Consider the following 25,444-nt stretch of genomic DNA (forward strand, 5'->3'; position numbering starts at 1 on the left):
CTTCAGGGCTGTTGCTTATGTAAAAGCTCAAACGGTAAAGACGTTGACAGAAGGCTGCGCGAGTGCAGATTCAACAAGCCGCGTGCATGTCTGATGTATTTTCCAGCCGACTAACAGCAGGTAAAGATATACGCTTAAACTACTCTCAGAAACGAAGAACTGCTGGCAAAGGCTGAGTAGCATTGGTTACGTTAGCGAGCGCGTCGCCGTCGATCGATCTAATGGCAATCACTTAGGCGGCGATATAATTGACGAAAAGAGAACACAGTCGAGCTTTTATCGCGCAGCGAGATTTTCAACACCATTGGAGTGGCATTTGTCGTAAAAATAGCCATATCGCCGACTTCCTTCGATTTGTGCAATAAAATCACGCATAAAAAAACGTCCATTACGTACTCTCTCTCTCTCTCTCTCTAACTCGGCTCGCGCGCCCTGTCCGCACTCTTAATTTTTTTCCTTCTCGCCGCCGCTTTCTCTCTCTCTCTCTCTCTCTCTCTCTCTCTCTCTCTCTCTCTCTCTCTTTTCTGGCAAAATTCGCCGCATGGTGTCTCTAAGTCGCAAAATAGGTATACGAGGAAGGCCAAGCAAAGATCTCTCGTGGGAATAAAGCCGAGCTAATGGAGTTTATCTGACAGAAAGAAAGAGAGAAAGAGAGACAGAGAGAGCAACTTTGAACGAAATTCTCGACAGCGTGCGCCATAAGAAAAGCCGGCCGCTTATGTACGCGTATACGAAAGAGGGAATAATTTTATACCAGATAAAATGGCGACGACGCCGAGCGACGTAATTTTTACGCTCCCCAAGCTTTGCCTTTGCTTATTCGAAAGTTTCCTCATTTAGCGCGCACAAAAGGCACATTACGCGCACTAAGCCGAGTAGTTTCTCCGCACGCGCGCGGCAGGTCAGTCTTTGGAAAGAGAGAGAAGAGGCCGCACGAGATTTATGTTGTTTTTACGAGACAACTTTCAAGGGATGATAATTTTTCATTCGTTAAGAGGCTTAGGCACGCGTAAAAATGTAAATATCTCTCCTCCTCTATGTCCTCCTCCTCTCTCTCCCTATCATCCCCTCTTTCGCGCGCGTCCGTGTCTGGGATGATCATTTGTCGAGCAGGCTTTTCTGGGTCACGCTTGGTTATTAATGAAACGTGACATTTTCATGAACTCCGACAGTTTGTAAATAGCCCGGTGCAGACTTATTCCGTTTCGTTTCTCGTTACACGCGCGCTGATAAGCATTGTTTTCCTCGTTTTGTTCACAGCGGCCAAGTCAGTTTTGCTTTCGATGATTGCGCTTATGCGAATCGTCGGCCGTTGTCGCCGGGACTTGAACTGTTACAACAAGCGCGCGAAATATTTCGCGAGAAGCGACATTTTTGCTTGATTAAAATACAAACTAAGCCGACAAATAACTGATTATCAATTCCGTTTGACCGGTGCTAATAGAATCTAGTTGATGAATATGACAAATATGCGCGCGCGCACAAGGCATTATGCTGTTACATGCAAATTCGTGCCTACTAATTGATTTGATCATACGTACATAACATATTTACTTCGTGTATAGATAGCTATTAATGCACCCGCCGGCGTTAAAGCTGTTTTTTAAATGAAAGATGAGAAAACGCGAGGAAGCGTGTGAAATGAACGTGACGAGAAAAAAAGAACAAGGAGAGAGAAAGAGAGATATGAAAAGCCAGTGTGTGGGCGATCGATTGGAATAATTAACGCTCGGGTAGGGTAGACTGACGGCGCCAGACGCCGATTCCATTAGTAGCAGACTTGACCTTTATAAATACTTAACCGGCATTGCTCTCTTTGACTGATTAATTATCAAACCCGAGCCTGACGGATCATTGTTGTTTTTTGTTTTCCAACTTGTCATCAGAATCGTTGTTCGCATTGTTTTCCTTTCTTGCATAATATTGTGAGAAAAAAAGAAAAAGAGGCAGAGAGAGAGAGAGAGAGAGAGATAAAACTGTCCAACTGCTAATATTTTTCGGCGAATGCTAAGTAATCTTACTTGTTATAGACTGTTCATATGACTCTCCCTTTTCCCATGATGAATGGATTGGATGGTACTATTTTGCTTCGATTTTATGCGACTTTGATGTTGACTATAAAAGAAGTGTGTCCCGTATAGACCGAGATAAAAAAAACAGAAGAGAGAGAAAGAGAGAGACAGACAGAGAGCGATAGTGGAGACCTTCTAAACAAATCTAATGAAATATATTTTCACTTTGCACGAGCGTGATTAATCAGTGTCAAACCAACTTCTAATTTTCTTGACAAACTTAAGTAGTCGAATCATTTTTAGGAGAAAGACGGATGATAGGCGTGCGAATTATTTCATTCAGCGTGCGTGCGACAAAACAACATTACGAGCAATATAGGCAATTACTTATAAAGTTTTGGGGAAACTTCTCATCTTCTTTCTTCGACTACGAACGCCAGAACCAATTAATTAACCAATTAAGCTCGAGTCTTCTTTCTTTTAGTCAGCGGGGAGTGGAATTTTCAGCTGTGAATGCTAATCCAGCTGGTAGCTTAATTGGAAGGACGTACCAGTTGACTAATAACAGCTGGCTTCTGGAGAATGCTTCGAGCGTATCATCAAGACGACATTTACGCGAGTTTCTTAAAAACTTTGGAAATGTTCGTCGGTCGCTGCAAGCGACAGCACACGCACTGGTCTGACTAAAGTCGGATGTATTCCACTGGGAATGAAACGTCATGCAAATTCTGCTTTCTCTCTCTCTCTCTCTCTCTGTCTCTTGGCTCACTTTGATTTAATACGCATCGAAATTCATTGACCCTAACTCGTTGACATAAAATTGACAAATGAACGTATAATGCCGCATGTTGTGTATAGCTTACAACGATCAAACATGACATTTGACCATTATCGAAGTTTGCACGCTACTTCTCAATTTCGAGTTCAAAGGTGCAGTTATCCCTATGTCCAGCATTTACAGCAAATCGCGTCGCTCCATTTGGCTTATCCTCTGGGCTATCTGGATTAACGGGTACCTACCCTATGAGCTTAATACTATGAGCTATCTAGTGGGTCGGAACAAAAACGCTGCCATTGGAATTTCTCATATTGATGGGGAATTTGGAATTGCGTTGAAATTGAGTTTATCTCGAATGGACTTTTAAATGAATTTTTCATAGTTTAATATGCAGTGCAGAAAATGTCCGTCTTCAGAGATATATCAAGATGGAGATCAGCTTCAATTCTTCCAAAAGAATTCCTAACTTTTTTACAGCGAAGGTAAATGACGGCTCAGAGGATTTCCAAGAAATATAAGTAAATTTCCCAAGGTAGCTCGAGGAAAGCGGTTATCCTCGTACTTGATAAAAATAATAATCGAGCCGTAAATTTCTATTTCTCGTGGCGAAGGTATGTTTTAACAAACGCCTGGGTCATTTATCAAGTCGTTTTTCATTAATTCATCTGCGCATAACCTCGTAAAAGATACGACGTAAGCTAATAAATAAACTAAATAACTTTCTTTTTTACAATCTGTCCCTGCTCACCTCGCGCTATGACATTTATTGCAAGGAACGAGAAAAAGTGGCACGCGTTTGATAAACAACCAAAGCAAACACACGCATGTCCTCGGATTTAAGCTGTACATATGTCATTTCTTTTTTTTCCGAGATACAACGTATTCGATTATTTTGTTTCAATTTGCCTAACGTATTCACGTTTTCAGGCCAAGCATATGTCAGGTTATGAAAAAATCATTTAAGCAATTGCATTAAACATTTATTCTGTGTACGCACACATCTTATACACGCATACACACGCAGATGAAAAGAGAACTCGAAGACAATGCTATCTATCGCGCATAAAAATTCCAAAAATAAACCACATGTTCTCCCCTCTACTGTCAAGCTCGCTGTTTATGGATGAGCCTGAGTAGGATATCGAAGACAAACAACTTCGTTCGGTGAGGATTGAAACGCTCAACATTCAATGTAAAATACATTACGATCTGCGTGAGTGTTAAAAAAAAACTCCGTATTCAGAAGAAACATTCAAACGGACGTTTGGCATTCGACTCGTTGCTAGATAGCCACTAAACGGATATAAGAGGGCTAAGCATATATATATATATATATGGGTCAAAATTATAGTTCATCGAAAAACCGTGCGCACGGGGTCCTCCGATTTTATTGAAAATTAGTACACGTATTCTACATAAGAAAAAAAGAAACTGCCCAAAATTTCAGCCCCCTAGATAAAAAATTAGGCCCACAGGACTGTTTCAAAGATCAAAAAATCGCCTTTTTTAAGCGTTTTTCGACCTATTTTCAGTTGCTTCTCAAATCTCGAGTTTTAAAGCTACTTGAACAAGCAGGGGCTCATTTTCTTTGTCTTCTCAAGAGCTTTATAGCGCCGTAATATAAAATATAGGTTCGTGTAATAATAAGAATCCTAGAGACCCAAAAGTGCAGAGTGATTTTTACGATTTTTGCCTATGTTCAAGGGCCGTAAGACAGTGAATTTTCAATATTTACAATTTTTGAAGGACGGCATTGGATAGCTCTTGAAAAGACAAAGAAAATGAGACCCAGCCCATTTCTGTAGATTCAAAAGTGACGGAGATATGCTACTTTAAAAATAGCTATTTTCGTGAAAATCGCGTTTTTTGCTGATTTTGACCTAGCTGGAAAAAAATCTGCCTGTTTCGATTTGTCTCAAAATTTCAGAGGATGTTCTTCAAGTGTTCCTCAACAGAGTGCAATAATTTTTTTTCTGTATATCGGCTGATTTGTGTGCTTTTTCAGCTATGAAATATGCGAGTTTTCAGATTTTTCGTACGAGAACGATCAATATCTATTCATCGGTTTCTCTATCTTCTAAGTTTCATAAACGTAATTTTCAGCAAACAGTCATAATTGTATACTCCAAAGATTAATTGAAAATCATAAACTATATTTACATACTTACTGTGCATAATTATTTGGGTTAGTTGCGTAGGTTTCGACAGGAACTTTACGAAGTATTACTCAAAGCTACACATTCAAGTGTTGATGTATTTCAATATAATTCAAGGGATATAATTAATCTTTCTACAACAATTGAAATAAAAAGAAATCGAATTCTTATCAGTACAGCAATAGAAATATGACTAGTCGAATATATTCACAATAAATGATTCTTGGTCGGAAGAATAAAATTTCACTTTCATAGTTTTTTGATCAATTGGTTCAAAAAAGTGATATTGTCTGGTATCCTTAATAGTTTTTGCTGATGAAAACCTCTTAGCGAGTGATTTTCCTCTTGCCTCAACTGCACTATCATCAACATACAATATTCTGTAAAGAAAGTGTACATATATAATTTGTTTGACTAAATTTTCGGCAAACTTCTATCATATTAACTTACTTTATCTTCGATTCTTTAGTGGACAAATAATCGTGCATTTGCTTTGCATTCAAAATTTGAACTCCTTGCTTCGATGCTTTTCTTGCAATGCGCTTTACCACAGCCCCTATACCATCACATGCACTTTTACCATGAGATGTAGCGAAAAAATTGTAGGAAACTATTTTCAGTCCAAAGTCTTTTTCATGATAGCACAAATTCCCAAAATGATTTCTGAAAATGATATAGAATATCAATTCTATTAAGTCTTTTCTTTGAAAGAATACATTTTTTTGATAGGAGTATAGCAACACACAAATAAAAAAAATTTTTACTATTAATTTACAACAAAATACATATATTTAAATATATTTATTTTATAAGTATTTTGTTGTAAATTAATAGTAAAAATTTTTTTTATTTGTGTGTTGCTATACTCCTATCAAAAAAATGTATTCTTTCAAAGAAAAGACTTAATAGAATTGATATTCTATATCATTTTCAGAAATCATTTTGGGAATTTGTGCTATCATGAAAAAGACTTTGGACTGAAAATAGTTTCCTACAATTTTTTCGCTACATCTCATGGTAAAAGTGCATGTGATGGTATAGGGGCTGTGGTAAAGCGCATTGCAAGAAAAGCATCGAAGCAAGGAGTTCAAATTTTGAATGCAAAGCAAATGCACGATTATTTGTCCACTAAAGAATCGAAGATAAAGTAAGTTAATATGATAGAAGTTTGCCGAAAATTTAGTCAAACAAATTATATATGTACACTTTCTTTACAGAATATTGTATGTTGATGATAGTGCAGTTGAGGCAAGAGGAAAATCACTCGCTAAGAGGTTTTCATCAGCAAAAACTGTTAAGGATACCAGACAATATCACTTTTTTGAACCAATTGATCAAAAAACTATGAAAGTGAAATTTTATTCTTCCGACCAAGAATCATTTATTGTGAATATATTCGACTAGTCATATTTCTATTGCTGTACTGATAAGAATTCGATTTCTTTTTATTTCAATTGTTGTAGAAAGATTAATTATATCCCTTGAATTATATTGAAATACATCAACACTTGAATGTGTAGCTTTGAGTAATACTTCGTAAAGTTCCTGTCGAAACCTACGCAACTAACCCAAATAATTATGCACAGTAAGTATGTAAATATAGTTTATGATTTTCAATTAATCTTTGGAGTATACAATTATGACTGTTTGCTGAAAATTACGTTTATGAAACTTAGAAGATAGAGAAACCGATGAATAGATATTGATCGTTCTCGTACGAAAAATCTGAAAACTCGCATATTTCATAGCTGAAAAAGCACACAAATCAGCCGATATACAGAAAAAAAATTATTGCACTCTGTTGAGGAACACTTGAAGAACATCCTCTGAAATTTTGAGACAAATCGAAACAGGCAGATTTTTTTCCAGCTAGGTCAAAATCAGCAAAAAACGCGATTTTCACGAAAATAGCTATTTTTAAAGTAGCATATCTCCGTCACTTTTGAATCTACAGAAATGGGCTGGGTCTCATTTTCTTTGTCTTTTCAAGAGCTATCCAATGCCGTACTTCAAAAATTGTAAATATTGAAAATTCACTGTCTTACGGCCCTTGAACATAGGCAAAAATCGTAAAAATCACTCTGCACTTTTGGGTCTCTAGGATTCTTATTATTACACGAACCTATATTTTATATTACGGCGCTATAAAGCTCTTGAGAAGACAAAGAAAATGAGCCCCTGCTTGTTCAAGTAGCTTTAAAACTCGAGATTTGAGAAGCAACTGAAAATAGGTCGAAAAACGCTTAAAAAAGGCGATTTTTTGATCTTTGAAACAGTCCTGTGGGCCTAATTTTTTATCTAGGGGGCTGAAATTTTGGGCAGTTTCTTTTTTTCTTATGTAGAATACGTGTACTAATTTTCAATAAAATCGGAGGACCCCGTGCGCACGGTTTTTCGATGAACTATAATTTTGACCCATATATATATATATATATATATATATGTATATATATATATATTCCATCTAAATCGGAGTCGAGCCTCAGTTATCAGACATACAACAATTAATCATTATATCTTTAAAGGGTAAAGATATCTTGGATTGACTACCTATACTTACTTTAACAATACGTTTATTGATATCACGCTTAGTCAAGAAATTCAAACGGAGTTTTCCAGTCATAATTACGCTACAAGACTACACAAGCACACTCGGAGATTGGCCTTCTACGCTCTCCTCGAAGATCATTGCGTCCTGATACGTAGTATAATACTAAGCCGTGTGAATGAAAAGTACCACTCTTAATTTCTCCAAGCGACATTCTTGATTTTAGTTAACCTGTTATCAACAAATTATCTCGACCGGCCGCAGTTTCTTAATTGTCTATATAATTCTCACACAATAACATTTTTATAAAAAGGTACACTACGCTTCACTAATTTAATAATATTTATAACCTTCATGTAATTAAAAGATATTTAGTTATTTTCTGCACAGTAAATATCCTAATTATTTAGGATTTCCTTTGAAGCTTGTGCAGTGATGTTGGTAATTTAGTTTGATAATTTATATAATCAATTTGTTTTAACTTTATAACATTAAACAACAAGATAGCCCATCACACATCAAGGCCTACGTCATTAACTACTAAATAGAGCTAAATTCCACTTTGGCACCAATAATATTTCATAAATAAAAATTTCTATCAGCATTCTTCTATTTCTACTAACGTACCACAGTAATAATTTCTATCGTCATCTATAAGAATATGTCTTATACACACATTTTTCAAAAGGTTGAAAATCCATGTATAGCACTTGACATTATTAAGATAAAGAGAATAAATCACCTGGGATAGTTTACCGACAAGACACAATACTGTCAACGGATAGGAATATAATTGACACTCACCTTCTCGTACATCTTATGCGTTTCATTGAAGGCAAGATAGTTGGATCTGAGCCAGGTTGACGCGAGATTTTTAGCTAAATCCATGGCGGGCTGATACTTTGTTTGCCTCAAACCTTGTACGACAATTGATTGCAGAGGTGCCCAAGCGTTCGGCAAATCCCATTGTTGGCCACTGTCGTCCAACGACGTCGGCACGCCACCTGCAAGAATTAGCCACTTTCAGATTTCCATTTACTCATATATTATTCAAACAGTCAACGCGTTCGACTAACTTTTTAAATGCATCAATTTCGAGTTACAAACGTTAAACTGTTTTTTTTTTTTTGGCGTAAATTCTAGTCTTTTGTTGTAGAAGAATAGAAGAATGATGGGGAAATATTGATGATCAAAATAAATCAAACATGATCAAATAAGTCCAAAAATACTTTATCTTGTTACACATTTTCAACTGAGTTTATTCAATTCAGTGATTCTATTCCTAATCTATATATAACTAGGTTAATGGATAGAATAACGTTTAAGAAATGGAGTTGCTTCGAATGTTTAACAAACCATGAAAAGCAAATCCAAATAAGAGCAGTAAAAAGCCAGAGTAAAGATTGACGTTTACCAAGGCGATCTTTGCATATTGGCGAAGCAGGCGCCAGCTAGTGTGTGTCTCTCAGTGTGTGCAGTCGAGAGTGGGGGGACTGAGTTGCGGTAGTGGCGTTGAAAACAGAAGCTTCATCAAAGCGAGCGTGACGCGCGTACGAAGTGCAAAGCTGCTCGAGGCCGAGATTTGCACGCCTTCTCTCGCTGCCTCACACATCGTGATCCCTTTGGCTGGTAAACACGCGCCGCTTCTTTTTTACTCCGCGCTGACCTTACTGCTTAGCCGTCAAAAAACAATTAAAAAAAAATGATTTTCATTTGATTCCGTGTGACTAAGTTTATCTGTATCTTGTGATCAGAACGAAACGCCGTTAAAAGCGACAATTTTGCGGATATAAATAAATGTGCCGGTTCAACGCGCCAAATACTTTATCTGATTTGAAAGGTTTGCGCCGCGACGAGTAGCCAATTTATCTCAAGAATGGTCAGTCGTTTGCACTGGCGCGCCGTCGCTAAGGTGCGCGTTAAAGCCGGCCCCGCTTTCTGTGGACAATGGCTGTGCTTGACATTGTATGGACTCTTTTTTTTTGTTTTCCGTCCTTTTCACATCTTGCACCACACACTAAAACACACGAGTTGTGATGTTAGTGGTTATTTTGCTTGCAAGACAATGCTCAGACAATGCTTTGCTTCAGACTCGAAAAAACTCAATCCAATTAAGGGCAGGCCCTCTGTCTTTTGAACTTTTCTTTTCACTCTGGTGTATAATAATTATACTCAACTACGTGTTCATTTTTGGTTCATTTCTGCGAGATGAGACTGTATTTGCAGGAATCATATTTCGAGCAAAAACGTAGGTCTTTCATAAGGGACTAGATTATTTTTAGTCACGAATTTTCATTTATATGTAATATGTATGTACAGACACACACACACAAACACACACACGCACGCGCGCGCACACACACACACACACACACATTTATATCCTATATTTATATAGGTATATTAAAAATTATACGACTTTACTCCTCCACCTTTATAGGATAAATATAACAAATTTAATACATGATAATGAATAATGTCAAAATTGTTTGCAATGAAATATTATTACTAAATTTATGTATAATTTACAAATGAATATTATAAATATATATGTATGTGTTGCAATGTACCGAAACCTCATACTGTATTTTTGAAAGATAAGTGAAAACTCGTATACTAAATCAGACGAGGAATTTTCTTCTTTTGTGAATAGCACATGTTTATTTTTAATGACATTTAAACAACATCAGTTAAGGAATTTATACCACTGATAATTTTGCATCGAATTATTACTGGAGCTTCATTAAAAATATTTCACCGTAAAAATGTTTGTACCTCGAGGGCAAAACGATGAAATTAAAAGAAAAAATCGAAGTATCTTTCAATTTCCATTCGAGTGAATAGTAGTTAACAGCTGGATTAACGTAACGAAAAACAAAGGAAAAAAAGTAAAGCCGAGTCATAAGTGCATTTGAAATATGTTACTGAATAAAGGTATACGCAGGGCAAGTTTTCATAAATTTTGGAGTTGCCAGGTAGACTCGGGATTGTTAGTTACAAAGACAAAAGCTTTGACGTTATGGAAACGTCTCTAGTACTTGATTTATTATTTCATAAAAGAATTATTTTTTTCATTTAGAAATACAATAACTCTGATCGGATTAAAAAAGAATTTTACATAAAAATTAAATTTTTCTTTTATACATATTGTAGAGCATTTACGCGTTCGCTAACGATTTCAAAAGAAGCCTAGTCGTTTGAATGCTCTTGCTGGAATTTATTAGAGAACTGTTTGGCAAGCTTTATTTGAAATGCTCTATTTTACGAATGAAAAACATAAAATAAAACTAGTTTTCCATCGTTTATAACAAATTAATCGCAGTCGTGTATGGCATATCTTTCAAAATTCAAGCAAATGGTTGTTTATACAAAATGTTTTGCGCGTACTTGAAGCCGTTGCTTAAATAATACAAATTAGAACAAAAGAGAATAGTCAAAACCAGAGGCTTTAACGGCGCGGCTCAATGTCCGCGCGCGGGCACGCAATAGCAGTCATAGCATTGTCGCGTATGTCATAATACGTGGGTTGCCAGCATCGGGGACAAAAGCTAGGCGCGAAGAGGTATTTTCAAAGAGAGCTTGCATGCGGGACACGCGAATGCATATTTCAATGCAACTCACTTTGAACGTGCATTCCCTCTCTGCCGGCACGGTATCGAGAAATGGAAATTCTCGCGCAAAGTTGTCTTTATTGACATATTTTTTGCTTTTAACGCCTTTGATTATCATCCGTGGCAATAATATCCATTTATGGAATTATACACGCGTTATTTCAGCAAGCCGACTACGAGTGGAATGCTTTTTATCCGAGATAATAAGTTTGTTTAAATTTAATTAATCGATACTCGAGGCTCGTGCCGAGCGTTTACCGGCCTTTTAATGGGAGCTTATATAATGTCACTCAAGCTAACGCGATTAATTAGCCCTCGAGAGCAGTCCATTAAACTTATGCACGAGGCCACAAGGAAATTTGCGTAGCTATGAATTGCACATCTCGTCTAATTGCTCCTAAGTGGACTGTCTTTCTCTCTCTGTCACTTTCGCGTTCCTCGTTTTGAGAGTCATTGAATTATCTAACAGTGTTATGGAAATTTGCAGCATAATCGAGTTTGTTGAATGCAGTATCAGCTTGTTACAACAAACAATTATTTTGTAGCTTATAGCATAAAGCAAAATTCAAAAGTAACAGTTTTTAACTTTGTTTAAACGGAAGCAAAGGGAAGTTCAATATTGATGGCGAAATATTCGAAACATTCATGTATTTTACGAGATTGAATACGTTGCAATGCGCTGGGTTTTCCATTCTCTTTCTTCTCTACCTCTTCTTTTTCTCTCTCTCTCTCTTCTTCTTCTCTTTGACTTTCCCGTGTGACACTTTAGGGAGATCGCGTTGAAAAGCAAACAATACTTGAAGAGCAAAGTCGTACGTGACTTGTGTCGATGTACTTTGGACGAGAATGGAAAGGACGCGTTCGACTCCTTACTCCGGAGAGATCTTTTTCTGTGACTCGGTCTTCAGAGAGTAGGGGTTTTTTCTCCATAGCTATAATATTTTCGAATTTCCTTATGTTCAAAAAAAAATTTATAGGCGTGAGGAATCAATAAAGTCAATTTGAAATTATTATTCGAATTGGTCTGCGGTCGTATCGATTGCAACAAAGGCATTTCGCAAACGTATTTCAGTCGGAGATGTCTGCTCGAGTCGAATATCTTTCAATTTACTTGAAATCGAAATTCGAGAGAGCAAGAGCTAAATGAAAAATCTGCATTAGCTGCGCGGCATTTACTGCCTGCGTGGCATCGGCTGTTTGATTAAAAAAATCAAGCTTACTGGGCAACTCTGATGGATATCGTCGATAAAACAGGGTGAATCCGAGCATTTAAAATGCTTTATTTCCGAGAGAGACAAAGAAACGAAAAAATGTATATAGAACCGTAAAAGAGCGATGATACGTATATCACGCGCAAGCAGATCTGTGATATTTTCGCTCGTAAAAAAAAGGTACGAAGATTGTCGAACTTGGTACGACTTCGTCTTATATTCTTTAGATGGCCGATAAAATGCAAGCGATACTCCGGCCTTTCTGCTTGATACACAGCAGCTGCTGTTCATCGGCGAATCCGAAAGACACGCGTAAGCTCGTAAATCAGTGTTGCGAGTGACTAATAAATTCGTCCAGGTAGAAAAGTCAACTAAAAGCTTTTGCAAGTGTGCAACTGATTTATCGTCTTTATTGCTGGTTCAATCGGAGACTCGACTGCATTGGTATCCGTGCCATTCGATGCTTGCCGTTGTCGTTGGCAATTCATTTACAAAGGGGGCGTAGACAGTGAATGGGCAATGAATCTCGCCCAATTAACGCGGTCGAGGTGTAACTAATGTAAGTATTGTTATTCATGCTTCTTTGCGCAGCGAGAATGAAAGCTCTGGAATTGGATTTCGATTGTTAAGCTATATACAAGGCACATTCAACGAATCCTAATGTCTTGTGCGTGTAGCTCGATAACTTGATTTATCGAATCTCTTTTCCCTTCCGACCTTTTTCGGCGCGGTGCCAGCCACTCCTTTAGAATAACCAAATTCCTGTGAGCAGAGTCAGGCAGTCGTGCTTCGAGTAATAAGAGCGCGCATATATGGGTAATAGGGATACCGGAGCTTGAGAGATAAAGTGATCGGTCGATATCAAATCGGATAAGAGAGTCAGGCAAGGAAGGAAGGAAGGAAGGAAGGAAGGAAGGAAAGAAGGCAGACAGGCGGCAACAAGGATCTGTGTGTACACTCACCGGCGAATTCTGTGATACCGTTGGCACGCAAGTAGCTGACTGTCCGTTGTCCGTAAATTGGCGCCAGACGCCAGTTATAGCTCATCGTGTAGAGTGGTGTCAGGTTGGTTGGATAGAAAAGGGCGCGTGGACGTTGGTGACGTATGTCATGATCGTACCACGTGCCTTCAAGCTCGTTCCACAATATTGCCTCGATGCCCTTGCGATATTCCCTCGCTATGGACGTGTAGTATTGCGATTTCTGTAATCCAGTCAACGACGTCTCGCCTTTTCATTCGTCAAAACACTTTTTCTCCTCCACCTATTCGTTATTTGTTATAGTACTCTACATCACAACTTTCGGCGAGCGTCTGTTCAAAGCATCGCCGGCAGCCTTAAAGCAATCAACGAGCCTCAAATTACCAGACAAAAGTGTCTGTTACGCGAGAGAGAAATCAAGAAATTTGCGGTCAATGGCATCCATCCGAAAAAGAGATTGTCTATGAATATTCAAGTAAGCATTGATTTCATTTTGTGCGAACTATTTGAATTGCGTAGCGAAACTGAAAACTTTATCACTCCTGTCGCGCGGATAAGCTTCGAAGTGCTTTTCAGTACCGAAGGCTTCTCGGCGTGAATCGAATCAGTTCCCACTCGGGGATCAAGTGAGAGCCATGGACTGCAATATCCAGTACAAATAGTCAAGCGAGCGAGTGGGAATTAATCATCAGGCGTGCTGAAAAATGCGTCTGGCGCGCAATCCCGACAAGAGTGATACGCGATTGGAAAGTAATGGGGTTACAGGACGATAAATCGTCGCTCTCGGCGAAAGTGAAAGTCGCTCTCAAGGGGGTAGCGGCGACGCAGCCGACTAATTGCGGCCAACCGAGAAGAGTAGCTTGCCAGAACAAGGCGGAGAACGACAGGGGGAGCGGGGAACAAATCTCCGTTGCACTCCATACGGCGAGAAAAAGAGACAGAGAGAGAGAGGAAAAGAGAAAGAGAGAGAAATAATGGAACGGGGGCGAGAGACAAAGATTTACGAGGGCGCCCTGCGCGATGTGTCTTTACACGCGCGAATCCATTGCTCGGAATGGAAGAGGACTTTTTTTCTTATTAAAGACTGCCGGCCTCTCGCCAAATTGCTCCATTCTGGTCCTTTGTCTGGCGCGAACGTATTCACTCTCACACCGCTATTGCATTTTTTCTCTCGCTGCTTTTTGCCTCGTTTCGTTATGATAAAGGGCTCTTTTTCACAGTGAAAGGTCGACTTTAATTACTCTTATTATTGTATAAGTGCTATAGGCACCAATGTAGGAAGAAAAACCGTCGTATACAAATGACTTGACGTAAGATTGAAATGTACATTGATAACTATTGTTTATCACCGGGAACAGCGCTCATTATCTTGCGACCAATCATTATCCAACAACCAACTCGAGAGTTACCGTGTCAACGAATGAGCTCTCTTTTTGATAAAATAAAATTACTGTACGTATGAGGAATTCTGAGCTTAAAATTGTAACACCGCTTGAAAAATACAACTCAAGCTACAACAGGAGCTCTGACAACTGCGGCGAGATCATTACTTAACTAATAGGTTTGGCATAGATAAATATGTTTACCAGATAGCAAACGTAATTCTCATTTTTTTCTTTTGTCGTCGGTCTTGGTGAATAGGAAATAGCGAGGAAATTGTCTACATCGTCGGAGAAAAAAGTTAAAAAAAAATAAATAAACAAGACAGCGTTTTTTTCCTCGACGAAAAACTTTTTCTGCCAGCGAGCGAAAGTCCCAGTCCATTTGTTTGGTGAATTATCTTGAAGCGAGATAGCAGCTCGAGATATAACCTTTTTGCGGCGATTTCACGCGACTGCTAAAATCGGAAGTGTCAGCTCTCGGGGTTTTTGGCGGTTGCCGTGGGCCAACATGACCGTACGAAATATTCCGGCTTTATCGCGAAAGCTTGCATTATTGACTTGACGCGCTTTCATGCCGAACCCGTACTTTCATGCGAGCGCGTCAAAGTTCGTGAAGGAAGGTGGAAAATTCAGCGCGTTTGCCGGAGAATATAATCAGGGTAAAGACGTGACGAAGGCGATCGATTGATGGCGTGCTAGGGAATCTCTGAATGAACTTGCCGATCGACACTATGATTCAATTGTTCGCGCTTGGCGTGAAAAAGGAAGAGAAAAAAAATTTCGCCCTCGTGATTGCTCGTGTCGAGCTTTCATCTTGTCATCTCAACCCAACCTTCTGATTTATCAGAGTTTGATTAATCGTTTAAATAGCAAGATGCGCGTATAATAGGGACAAATGACTCACGGCTATGTCGTTCTTCATGAGGAAGTATCGAGCCAGAATTCTTGCGTTTTTCTCGAGGAAGGCATTGAGATCGACTGGTATTATATCTTCGGTAGCGATGTCTCGGAGATCGAGCGATGGTTCGCCGTCCTTCGCGATGAACCAACGCGCCGAAAAGTCCCAACCAGTCTCCGCTCCTGCTTTGATGTTGTTGTAGAAAGCGCGCTTCTCTATCGGATCTGTTATATTGATCGCCAGCAAATAATCCTCTCTGTAACAGTGCCACGCTTATCTTATTTATCAATCGAGCTCGCTGCTCGCGTAAAATGCACGCGCGTCGTCATTGGAAGCTCTTGCGTCAAAGCATTTTCTCCTGCCTTAACATTTACGTCGGTGGGATAATGCAATTTATGTAACTTTGCCAGCGGTTGATTTAGTCCATTACCTAGCTCATCGATAATACACTGCCTGAGTGTGGTGGATAAAATCAATCGTCGATGAGCGGCAAATGTGTAATAGTTGTGAACTAAGAAGGGAAGCGCGCTGACCAGCGATACTCAAAGCTGTAGTATAATCTTGAGAAATTGTCTATTACAATCGAGTTAATTTTAGTACAAATGAGTTTTACGGCCTGATTTAACCGCGATAAATACACAGCAACCTGGTGCAAATTTAATGAATTTGATAAGTGTCAGTCCCACATCGAAGCGTAGAGAAACTAAGTGCTTTTACTTTTTTCAAACTTTCATATATGTAAAAAGTTTTTATTTAAAATATTTTAAATGTTTTCCACAACATCATTATTAACAAATTAAAGTTTTAATGGATTTCTTTTCTTCTCATTCAAGAAGAACATTTAAGATTGTTTCCGTAACCGTAAGCAAAGAAAAAAGTATGATTGAAAACTTTAATTGAGACTTGAGCTGAATGCAATCCAATGCTTTGGATATATATAAAAGTGCGCATTTTATGACTTTTCAACTTTTTACTCTGAAGCTAGTTTAGTGCTCGTTGCGCGGTTGCCTGCCGCAACTTTTAAAAGCATCAGGCATTCAGCGGAGAAAACTTTGATAAAGCTCCGGACGTGTTTCTTTTTTTCAAGGCTAGCTGAAAATACTAGTATGCTTGTGAAAATTGAGCGATGCGAAATTGCACGGAAACCGTTGTGAGCGCAAGTGCGAAGTGGTCGCGTAACGATGCAAAGTCGACGGAGCTGACGCAAACTTTGGAAACAGCAAAAAGACCATGGGAGTTACCTGTAACTCTCGGGACGTGGACCTTCGCTGTTGACGACGTAACGAGCCATCTTGTACTCGCGACCGTTCTTCTGAACTTTGATGGATCTGTGGCGCTGCCAGAAGTCGAACTCTTTCTCTAGAGTCTCCAAGTGTCGATCCACAAAGTCCCAGTCTTTGGTGAATTCGTAATACATGTCAACCTAACGCCCCCATTACGTAATTTATATGAGTCACGGCTACATTTCGAAAATGAATTTAGCGCGTCAACTCGACAAGTTATAAATACGTTTGCAATAAAGTGTCACATTACTTACCATAGGTATCAATAGCGGTGGTTGACTTCTCATGAGGTAATAAACTCGGCCGCCGTTGGGTATAAAACCGTAAGTGTTGACAATTGAAAGGAAATTCTCAATGATACCTCTAGTGGTGAGCCTCATATCGCTTAACAGTAAGCCCTCGAGCACCCAGTACGAGTCCCAGTAATAAAATTCTAAGAACAAAATAAAATTTTATTTTCCCACAAACGTGCGCAATTACTTAGCGCTTGTACGTCGCGAGCAAAATAAACGAAAGCTTGATTGAGCAAAGTTAAGTCAAATATTCGCATGAATGTTCGACACTAGCCAGTAGACGAAGCACGAGTTTAGTCAGACGTCGAGCCTTCGCAGCAGTAACGAGTCAACGCAAGGCATTAGCAGCGCTGGATCTGATTAGCCGTTAATGTTACCCCAAAGAGATTATAAATTGACGTGTTATCAAGATTGAAACCTTTGAAGCGTCCGCCAGGAATGATGAAGGTGTTGTTGACGTAAATTAAGCTGTGTCGCTTGGGATTGTCGCGGACGTTTGTGGTCATGCGTTTGGCCAGTCCCTTCCAGATCTCATTGAGGTCGGCCACCCACTCGCGGTATAGCGGATCCCTTACCCACTCCAACAACTCAGGCTTGGGATTCCAGTCTGGCAAGGTCGCATTTTCCAATTCGTTCATCGAGGAGAAGTTCTCTTTCACGAAGTTGCGTATCTGATCCTTGCTCGGCGCATTATTTGTCGCTTTCATCAACTTCTGAAAGCTGCACAAACGATCGACTTTTCTTGTAACGCTTAGTGTAATGCTTTGAGGGACAATCTTTTGAGGAATGTCTCCGATTAGACGAGAAAAGTATACGCGGAAAAAGTAAACGCGAAGATTTCGAGTTCTTTTCTGAAGCGGTACACCGATGTATCCGCAACAAACAACTTTTTCCAACGAAACTATTTAATCGAAACGAGAAAAACGATTTTGAATTGTTGAACAAGGCGATTTTTATTAAATTCGCGAGTCGTAATTTTTTTTTGCTTTCCATGAAAATATCATGCGAAAATTCACCGCAATTCACAAATGTCTCTAGTAAAAATGCTCAAATCTCACGATTATCGTTATTACTCCTTTCAAGTCAATTTTTAGCGCTTCCGCATTGAAGTCGCGACAATAAAAGTAAGCTATTATGATACTTGCAGAACAAGCAAGCAAGTAAGTTTTACGAGGCACGCGGGAAGAAGAAATGTGGATAACAAAGGAAAAATCGAGCGGAGTGCGAAAACGTGTCAGTCGTTGCCAGCATAAGAAGGGCGTCACGACGCTAGTGCAAAGTTGACACGAAAGAGGAGTTACTAAGGCGGACTCTTGTAATTCCACGACGCAGCGCGTGAGTTTGACGCATACCCTTTCTCTCTCTCTCTCTCTTTCTCTCGCTATCTTGCTTTCTACTTACTTAGCTAGCGTGACCTCCTCGTCGTTCTTCTGACTGTAATCGACAAAGGTCTTGCTGTCGGGTTCGATCTCTGCTAACTGCACCGTCTTCAACAGCTCGCCTTGGCAATAAATCGGACTGAAACAAAAAACCGAACATTAATCCCTGTTTGCTATGCTATATGGACTCAGCCAGATACCGATTCGAAAAGCGAGAAACAAGAAATTGCAACAGTTAGTTTGCTGTTTCTTGCAATAAGCTCTGCGTCTCTCGAACAGCAACGCCTCCAGTTGAAGTAAAACTTGCTTTACTGTTCATAAACGCGCAATTGATTCATAAAAACTACAATCATGTCGGCTGTACGTAATTTATTGTAAATTTTATAGGCCCTCTTTTCAGCTGTACTCCTCTTCTCATAATATCGTAGATAAATGAAAAACTTTCCTCGCAATAAAGCTGTTTTGAAATTCAAAACAACCTACTGTATACTTTTAGAAGCTTTCGAATAACTTACAATTTCTGCATATCGTTTGGGCGATTCTACAGATAATAAAAGAATGATATTTTTCATTGTAAAGTAGATAATATTTCTTGTTATGTGTGAAAGTTCAAATTCAAATCGTTATGTAAAAAATTTACATGACGACAAATACGATATGCATTAATTATAAAATCAATATAGAAGTTCACACTAATGGAACTTCTTTCAAGTTTCATTAGTTCATAAAGTTATCTATATTTACAAAATCTTTAAATACTATTGTATTTAAATTTAAAAATAGTAGCTTTGAATTCAAAGTTAAAACGTTTACTGAATAAAAATTAAAGATAATGAACGAGGGAAACTAAAACAGTCAAAGTTGGTCTAAAATAAAGCAATTCCATTGAACAGCACAAAGGGTCTTTTAAGGATGTAAGGGTATCAGATAAGTGGAATAGATTCAAGATAAAACGAGGAGAGAGAGAGAAGCCTCTAATACGTTGGTTAGCCAAGGGGAGAAGCCGAGCAGTCTGAATAACACCAATACAATGGACAGCAGATGACGTGTTTACAGAAACGTAAGACTGTTCTAACCATGCCATGGTACATTGCAAGTCTTTTAATCTTCCCAAAAAGACTCTATAAACAATACCTTGTCAGAAATATCTATCATTCAGGCTAATCTCCAAGTTCTTGAAATTCAAATAAAAGAATCGATAAATATGACGTTGATAAATAAAACAAATAAACATACCTCGAATCCATTCCAATTCCGATTTAATTTACAGCTTCAATTTCAATTAGCCTACTGGTGTTCTAATGCGATTGTGACCGCTATTATTGGAAACCACAGTAGATGGCTAATCCTGAAGAACGGTGTTCAATATCAAGAAGATATTATATATATTCAATACATGCCGCGAAGAACTTAAATTTGGAATGTGTAATGATTTGAAGAAATGAATGGTTTTTTTCAATATTTCGGTTCTTCACTCAACATAACGAGATCACATTGTAATAACTAAAATGATTAAAGAAAAGGTTCGTGACCAGCGTTCACCGTGCTTTACTGGAATAATCACATTGATAATTGAGAAATAGGATCATAATAACGGCATAACTTTACTGGAGCTTTCGTATAATTTATGCAGTTAATTCAAACAGCCCCTCGATTATATCATATTTTCATTCAACGACGTACAAGTTATTTCTAGCCGACTGCGCAGTGATTAATTTTTTCTTTCTAGTGATGCACCAGAAAGGCAAAGATGAGTAAGCTACCCGTTCGTTTATCAAAGAGATGAAGCTAGCTAACTTCACTTCCAAATGATATTTACACGTACAAAGCTGTTCCAATTAAGTGCTGAGATGAAGAAAAAGAGTCGAGGCATAGGACTGTTGAGCGCCGTGTACTGACTTGGCACATGGAAGAGTTCAGTTTTTGCTTGCCACTAGCTTACTCAAATAACATGAGTAGAGTAGTAGCTCCGAGATATTCTAAGTTGTTAATTATCGTAACATATTTTCTAATTTTCCACAGGCTGACGTTTTAGCGTATTTTTCCGCTACTGTTAATTAACTCTCATAAGCTTTGACAATCTTCTCATTACCTGTCCTTTGAAGCAATAAATTGATATCTTTCTCAAGATCTCTTTCAATGATTGTAAAGTATAAAGTTCAGATAAGATCAAATATCGCTCAAATATGCTATGTAATATTTAACGATTTAAATCACTTATACATAATTGATTGGAAGGATCTCTAATCACAGCGACAGTTTCACTCGATAAACAGCGAACTTTGTTTGGCGTGTCATTAGTTACTGGAAAGTTTAAATTGACGTACGTATACCGTATAGCAAGCTAAAGAGTTAATAAATCAACTGAGCATGTAGCTGTGAATCGGACAAAGCTGACAAGCTTGATAAAACGGCGAAATGGCAGCGGTTGGCAAAGTATCGAATTTTCTTTCGTGGCTCGATTGCACGGAATATATCCAAGCTTTTATTGCTTTTACTACACATTCACTCGGCCCTCCTCTTTTCATTGCTCGAAGTTCTTGGGCAACGACCAAGGGAGCAGTAAGCGTCTTAATTATGCGCAATCGGTTTCTGCCGACGAGACTTATGTAAGGACTACTGGGGCATGTTCAATTCAGCGAAAAAATTGAGCCTCTGCAAGCTCGTTCATTACCGCAATGTCGTCCCTTCCTTTTGTCGATATTTCAGATTTTCACGACTAACTGCAAGAATTCTAATTACCATTTATTTCTGTCATATCTTCTGAATTTCTCTCTTTTGCTCGCTTGGAGAGCTAAAAGTTCTCAAACTATAGATTTGACGTGAGATCGCGTGATAAAACTTATGTGATAATAGTTCCGCGCTAGTAAATAAAAAGTATACATTGAAGTGACCTGTCAATCATCGGGACAAGTTCAAACGAATTCTCATTTATAAGCCAATGAAAAGAAAATAGGTAGATGCGTTATCTAATCGCTGGATGGTTACGAATACCTTAGTGAATCAATGATTGCAAGGTTTCGATTGATGAGTTCAGATAATGCGGATTTTTTTCTGATTTCAAGATATATATTCAACATGGTAAAGTATAGACGGGAAGTAAGGTGTGTCTTGGGATAAGTGATGGATGAAGATGTTGCTTTCAGCAAATATACAATGGAGTGGTTATTTTTCGTTCTATTCGCACAAGTCAACAATGCCAAATTATAATCAATTATTTTATGTATACTGTTTTTAGGTAAGTTTAATAACTGCCATTATCGATCGGTTTCTAAGTAAGATTTAATACGAAACTTATCTATCGGCGATACTAGCCATCAAAAATTGACCGTAGCAGTAATTTTGGTGGAAGACGAAAGCAAAAGAATCCGGTAGTGAAGAACAAATTACTGGACTAGTGACCGGATTAACGCGTGATACAAGAAAAATGTGAAGCCTTGGTTTATCGGAAGCTCGTATCTACGACGGAAAGGCAGCGATAAAAGTCTCGGCTGACCTAGTAGCATTCGCGACAAGCTACCTACGATCAATTTATTTACTTTACTCACACGCACACACAGATTCTCCCGTGACATTCATGTTCATGACCTGAGTTCGCGTAATAACGCTAATAAAGTTAAGTACATTTCTCCGCGGTAAGATCCGAGTCGTTCGAGAGCTCAACTATTGCTTTATCGCGCACTCGCGGCTGACCGAGGCACCCGAGATTTGATGAACCTTCAAGTTTTCCGATTCACAGCTATCATAACTCGTCGGCGCACCAAAAGTTTACCCGCGCCAGCTCACCAAGTATTTCAGCGTATTTCAGCCCCCCCCCCCCTTCCGTCGCGTCGCGTTTTTATGTTGCACGGATGGATCATTATTAGGACACTACGCCAGATCACACGACTTTTACGACTGGCGGAAAATCATAATTCACTGCAACGCAGAACGCGGCTAAAATTCCGCAAGACATTATCGACAATATTGTTGCGTGAAAGGTAAAAGAAATACGCTATCGTACTGCACTGACGACAATAAAAATGCACCCTCGAAATATAAACGTAGTTTCGTTGTAATGAAATGAAAAATAAAAGTTCCAACCCGCGGTAAAGTAATCAACACATTTTCTTTTAGGCAATGCGCGTCTGGTTGACGCGGTTAAATAAAGAGATTTCGTGCCTTCTACACGGTGCACGTTACCAAGTTACATGCGTGCGAAATTATTGAAACATATTAGAGTGAAAACATTTTTCTGCGACTTTGAGATCTCTGTATAAATATTTTCGCTACGCTTTGCTCGGAATGAAAGCATAAGCCTACAGTTATTTTATTCTTATCAATGCGGAAAACGACCTGTTTACTAAATGGAATGAGCAAAAAGAATAGTGAATGTAAAATTAAAATTGCAGAAGAAACTTTGACGCGAATGAATGGATTAGTGAGAATCTTGAAATAAAAAATTACGCGTATTAAGTAGTAATTTGTTAATAGATAACATAGCTATGTTAATTAATCTTAATATAATGCAACTATAGGTATGTAGTTTTCAAGGAACCTCCAATCCTACATAAAAGAGTTTGCATACCCCCTGTAGATTTAGCATTGTATTGTTGGCACCTACAGAGTTGTCTGTTTATCAAATAAACAATAAAAAATATTGATTATGACGTTACCGTTCGACTCACCTATGACAGAGATCAAACGTTTCCTCGGAAGGCGCATTTTTGACGAAGAGCTTTCTTGTCGTCGGCTTCTTTGGGTAAGTGCTGACAGTGCTTACTGCAACTAGTAACAGTAACACCAACCGACATTTTTTCGACATGTCTGAGTAATCGCTGTATGTGTTACTTTTATGTGCAGCGTGTAAGCTGGGCAACAGCCGACTGACAGCAGCGAGCGCGTGCGAGTTTTAATACACACAGCAAGGAACAACAGAGAGAAAGAGATAAAGAGAGTATGAGAGTGAGTAGAGTCGATTGTGTCGTCTGGTTGGCGTTACTTGAACCAGACCGGACAGTGCTACGATCCACGTTTTATATATATACTCACTGATCTCCAGCTCACCTCTCGACTCCCGACTTATTTGACGTCAACTTTTTAATGACGTCACCCCGTTATTGTGTCAAAAACATGGCGCCGAAATTCATTGTTCAGTAAAATTCGAATGGCTGTTTAGTTCACTGCACAGATAAAAAGTAAGATTAATGGCCAAAATCGAAAAAATAGACTAGAAAAAAATGTCAGTTTAGGACGATATTTGTAAATGCAGATATTTGATCGGCGTACATTCTTGTCCTCTCACATTCTTATGCACGTAGGATCTTGGAAGGTTTAAAAAAAGTTTGTTTCCCGATTTGAGCCCTTCGTTACCTGATACAATTCGCACATCTAAAATTGGCCAAGGATGAATTAACAAGGTTTTTAGATTACTGTCACGCAAATACGTTTAATTGCAAACATTTTTATCGGTGATTTAACATTTCTCTTATAGAAAAAAACCTTGAGTCTCGAGTTATCTGCCAACTCATACTACGAATACCGTGGATACACCACTAATTGTTTAATCTACATTCATTAGTCCAAATATTTATAAAACGCACGATAAATATTTGATAATGCAGTCCACATGCATTATCAAATATCTACTGGACACTTCAGTTGAACTCATTTGCAGCATGCTAATAATATATAAATGAATATAATTTCGCGGAGAAACCATGACGAGCTTTGAGGTGCTGGTCTCGTTTAACAATAGTCAACGTTCAAAGCTTCCGCCTTCAATGCGACACATCTAAAGACTGTGGATGACCGTTGTTAAATTGACAATGTCGACCGAGACAGCTTTATTAATATCGCGTACCGTCTTGTTTGCCGTGGAAATTTCGACTCGCATTCAGTGATTATGTTGCCAAGTGAATGGCATTTCCTCTTGGAGATTGCATAATTATCTGTATTAAATTTGCCTTTGGCTATTTGTTGTACAGTTTCGCTCCAAATACGTGATTTTGTAGTTCCGCGATAATGAGCTACAGACCGGCTAAGTGATTTATGAAAAAAACTTTTGAATTGCGCTATAAAACTTGTGCAAAATTATGGCTTCTTTCTCGCGATAACAATATGCCTGTATCTCATGATCATGTTTTCATAATCAATCGATTAAAAAATACAAAATACTACGTAACGGGCCGACATATTATTGCTCGCAATATAACTCGCATCGTATTTTATTGACACTCAAATATTTTGATTTATCAAGATGATCTCTGTTCGTAAAACAATGTACGTAGCTAGCGATGCGATCGTAGTACTTTTCCTAAATTTCGAACTTCCCGATAGGCCGCCTCAATTATACTGCTCACTTTCGTGTCCCCGTAAACTTTTCCTTTTAGCGCCGCTCAGTATTGAATTCGCTCTCACTTTTTGAAATTATTTCCGAGTGCCAAACGCATACGTTTACCATTTTCTACTTTTATAGCATGCAAACTGTTTGTTAGCTCTGAAAATAAACTTTTCCATGAATTGCTGTTTTCATTACTGTTGGATTAATCGTATATTATTAATCAAACAAACGCTCTCGTTCTTTCTGGGACAAGTGCTGCGTTGCACTCGTTGACTGCAATGAATCTTAAAACGTATGCATTTACGTCAAAAGCTAACTTCGTAAAAGTAAAAATAAATATGTCACAAAGGGAAGGATAAAACCTTTCTGCGCCACTGCGGACGACGAGCATTTAATTAGAAGACGATTTTCTCATGGAAAAACGAATCAAGAGACTCAAAGTCCTTTTCTAATCTTGGTAATTTCTTTTTTCTTTGTTCCCTCATTCCCACTGCACAGTCTTGCAAAGAAGCTTTAACTCATTAGTATACGGTTCGCAGAAATGATGGCTTAAATTAGCTGCTGCCTTTCACACTAACTTTGACTAATTCA

The 25,444-nt window shown here is 38.6% G+C and overlaps 1 protein-coding gene across 1 annotated transcript in view; it reads right to left on the reverse strand.

Annotated features, from left to right (window-relative positions):
• Positions 1-23,506, reverse strand: part of LOC131668026 (trehalase-like) — a 30,799-nt gene extending 7,293 nt beyond the window's left edge. Inside the window, exons 1-8 of the mRNA XM_058941834.1 lie at positions 23,199-23,506; positions 18,554-18,670; positions 17,571-17,872; positions 17,114-17,292; positions 16,818-16,999; positions 15,583-15,832; positions 13,279-13,519; positions 8,299-8,498 (exon numbers count right to left, since the gene is read on the reverse strand). Of these exons, the coding sequence (XP_058797817.1) occupies positions 8,299-8,498; positions 13,279-13,519; positions 15,583-15,832; positions 16,818-16,999; positions 17,114-17,292; positions 17,571-17,872; positions 18,554-18,670; positions 23,199-23,335 (1,608 nt within the window). The 5' untranslated portion in view covers positions 23,336-23,506. The remainder of the gene's footprint in view (positions 1-8,298; positions 8,499-13,278; positions 13,520-15,582; positions 15,833-16,817; positions 17,000-17,113; positions 17,293-17,570; positions 17,873-18,553; positions 18,671-23,198) is intronic.
• Between the last annotated feature and the right edge of the window lie 1,938 nt (positions 23,507-25,444).

This window comes from Phymastichus coffea, unplaced genomic scaffold (genome assembly GCF_024137745.1).
Source record: "Phymastichus coffea isolate CEN01 unplaced genomic scaffold, Cenicafe_Pcof_1.1 PCOF00072, whole genome shotgun sequence".
In the NCBI taxonomy this organism is placed as follows: Eukaryota; Metazoa; Arthropoda; class Insecta; order Hymenoptera; family Eulophidae; genus Phymastichus; species Phymastichus coffea.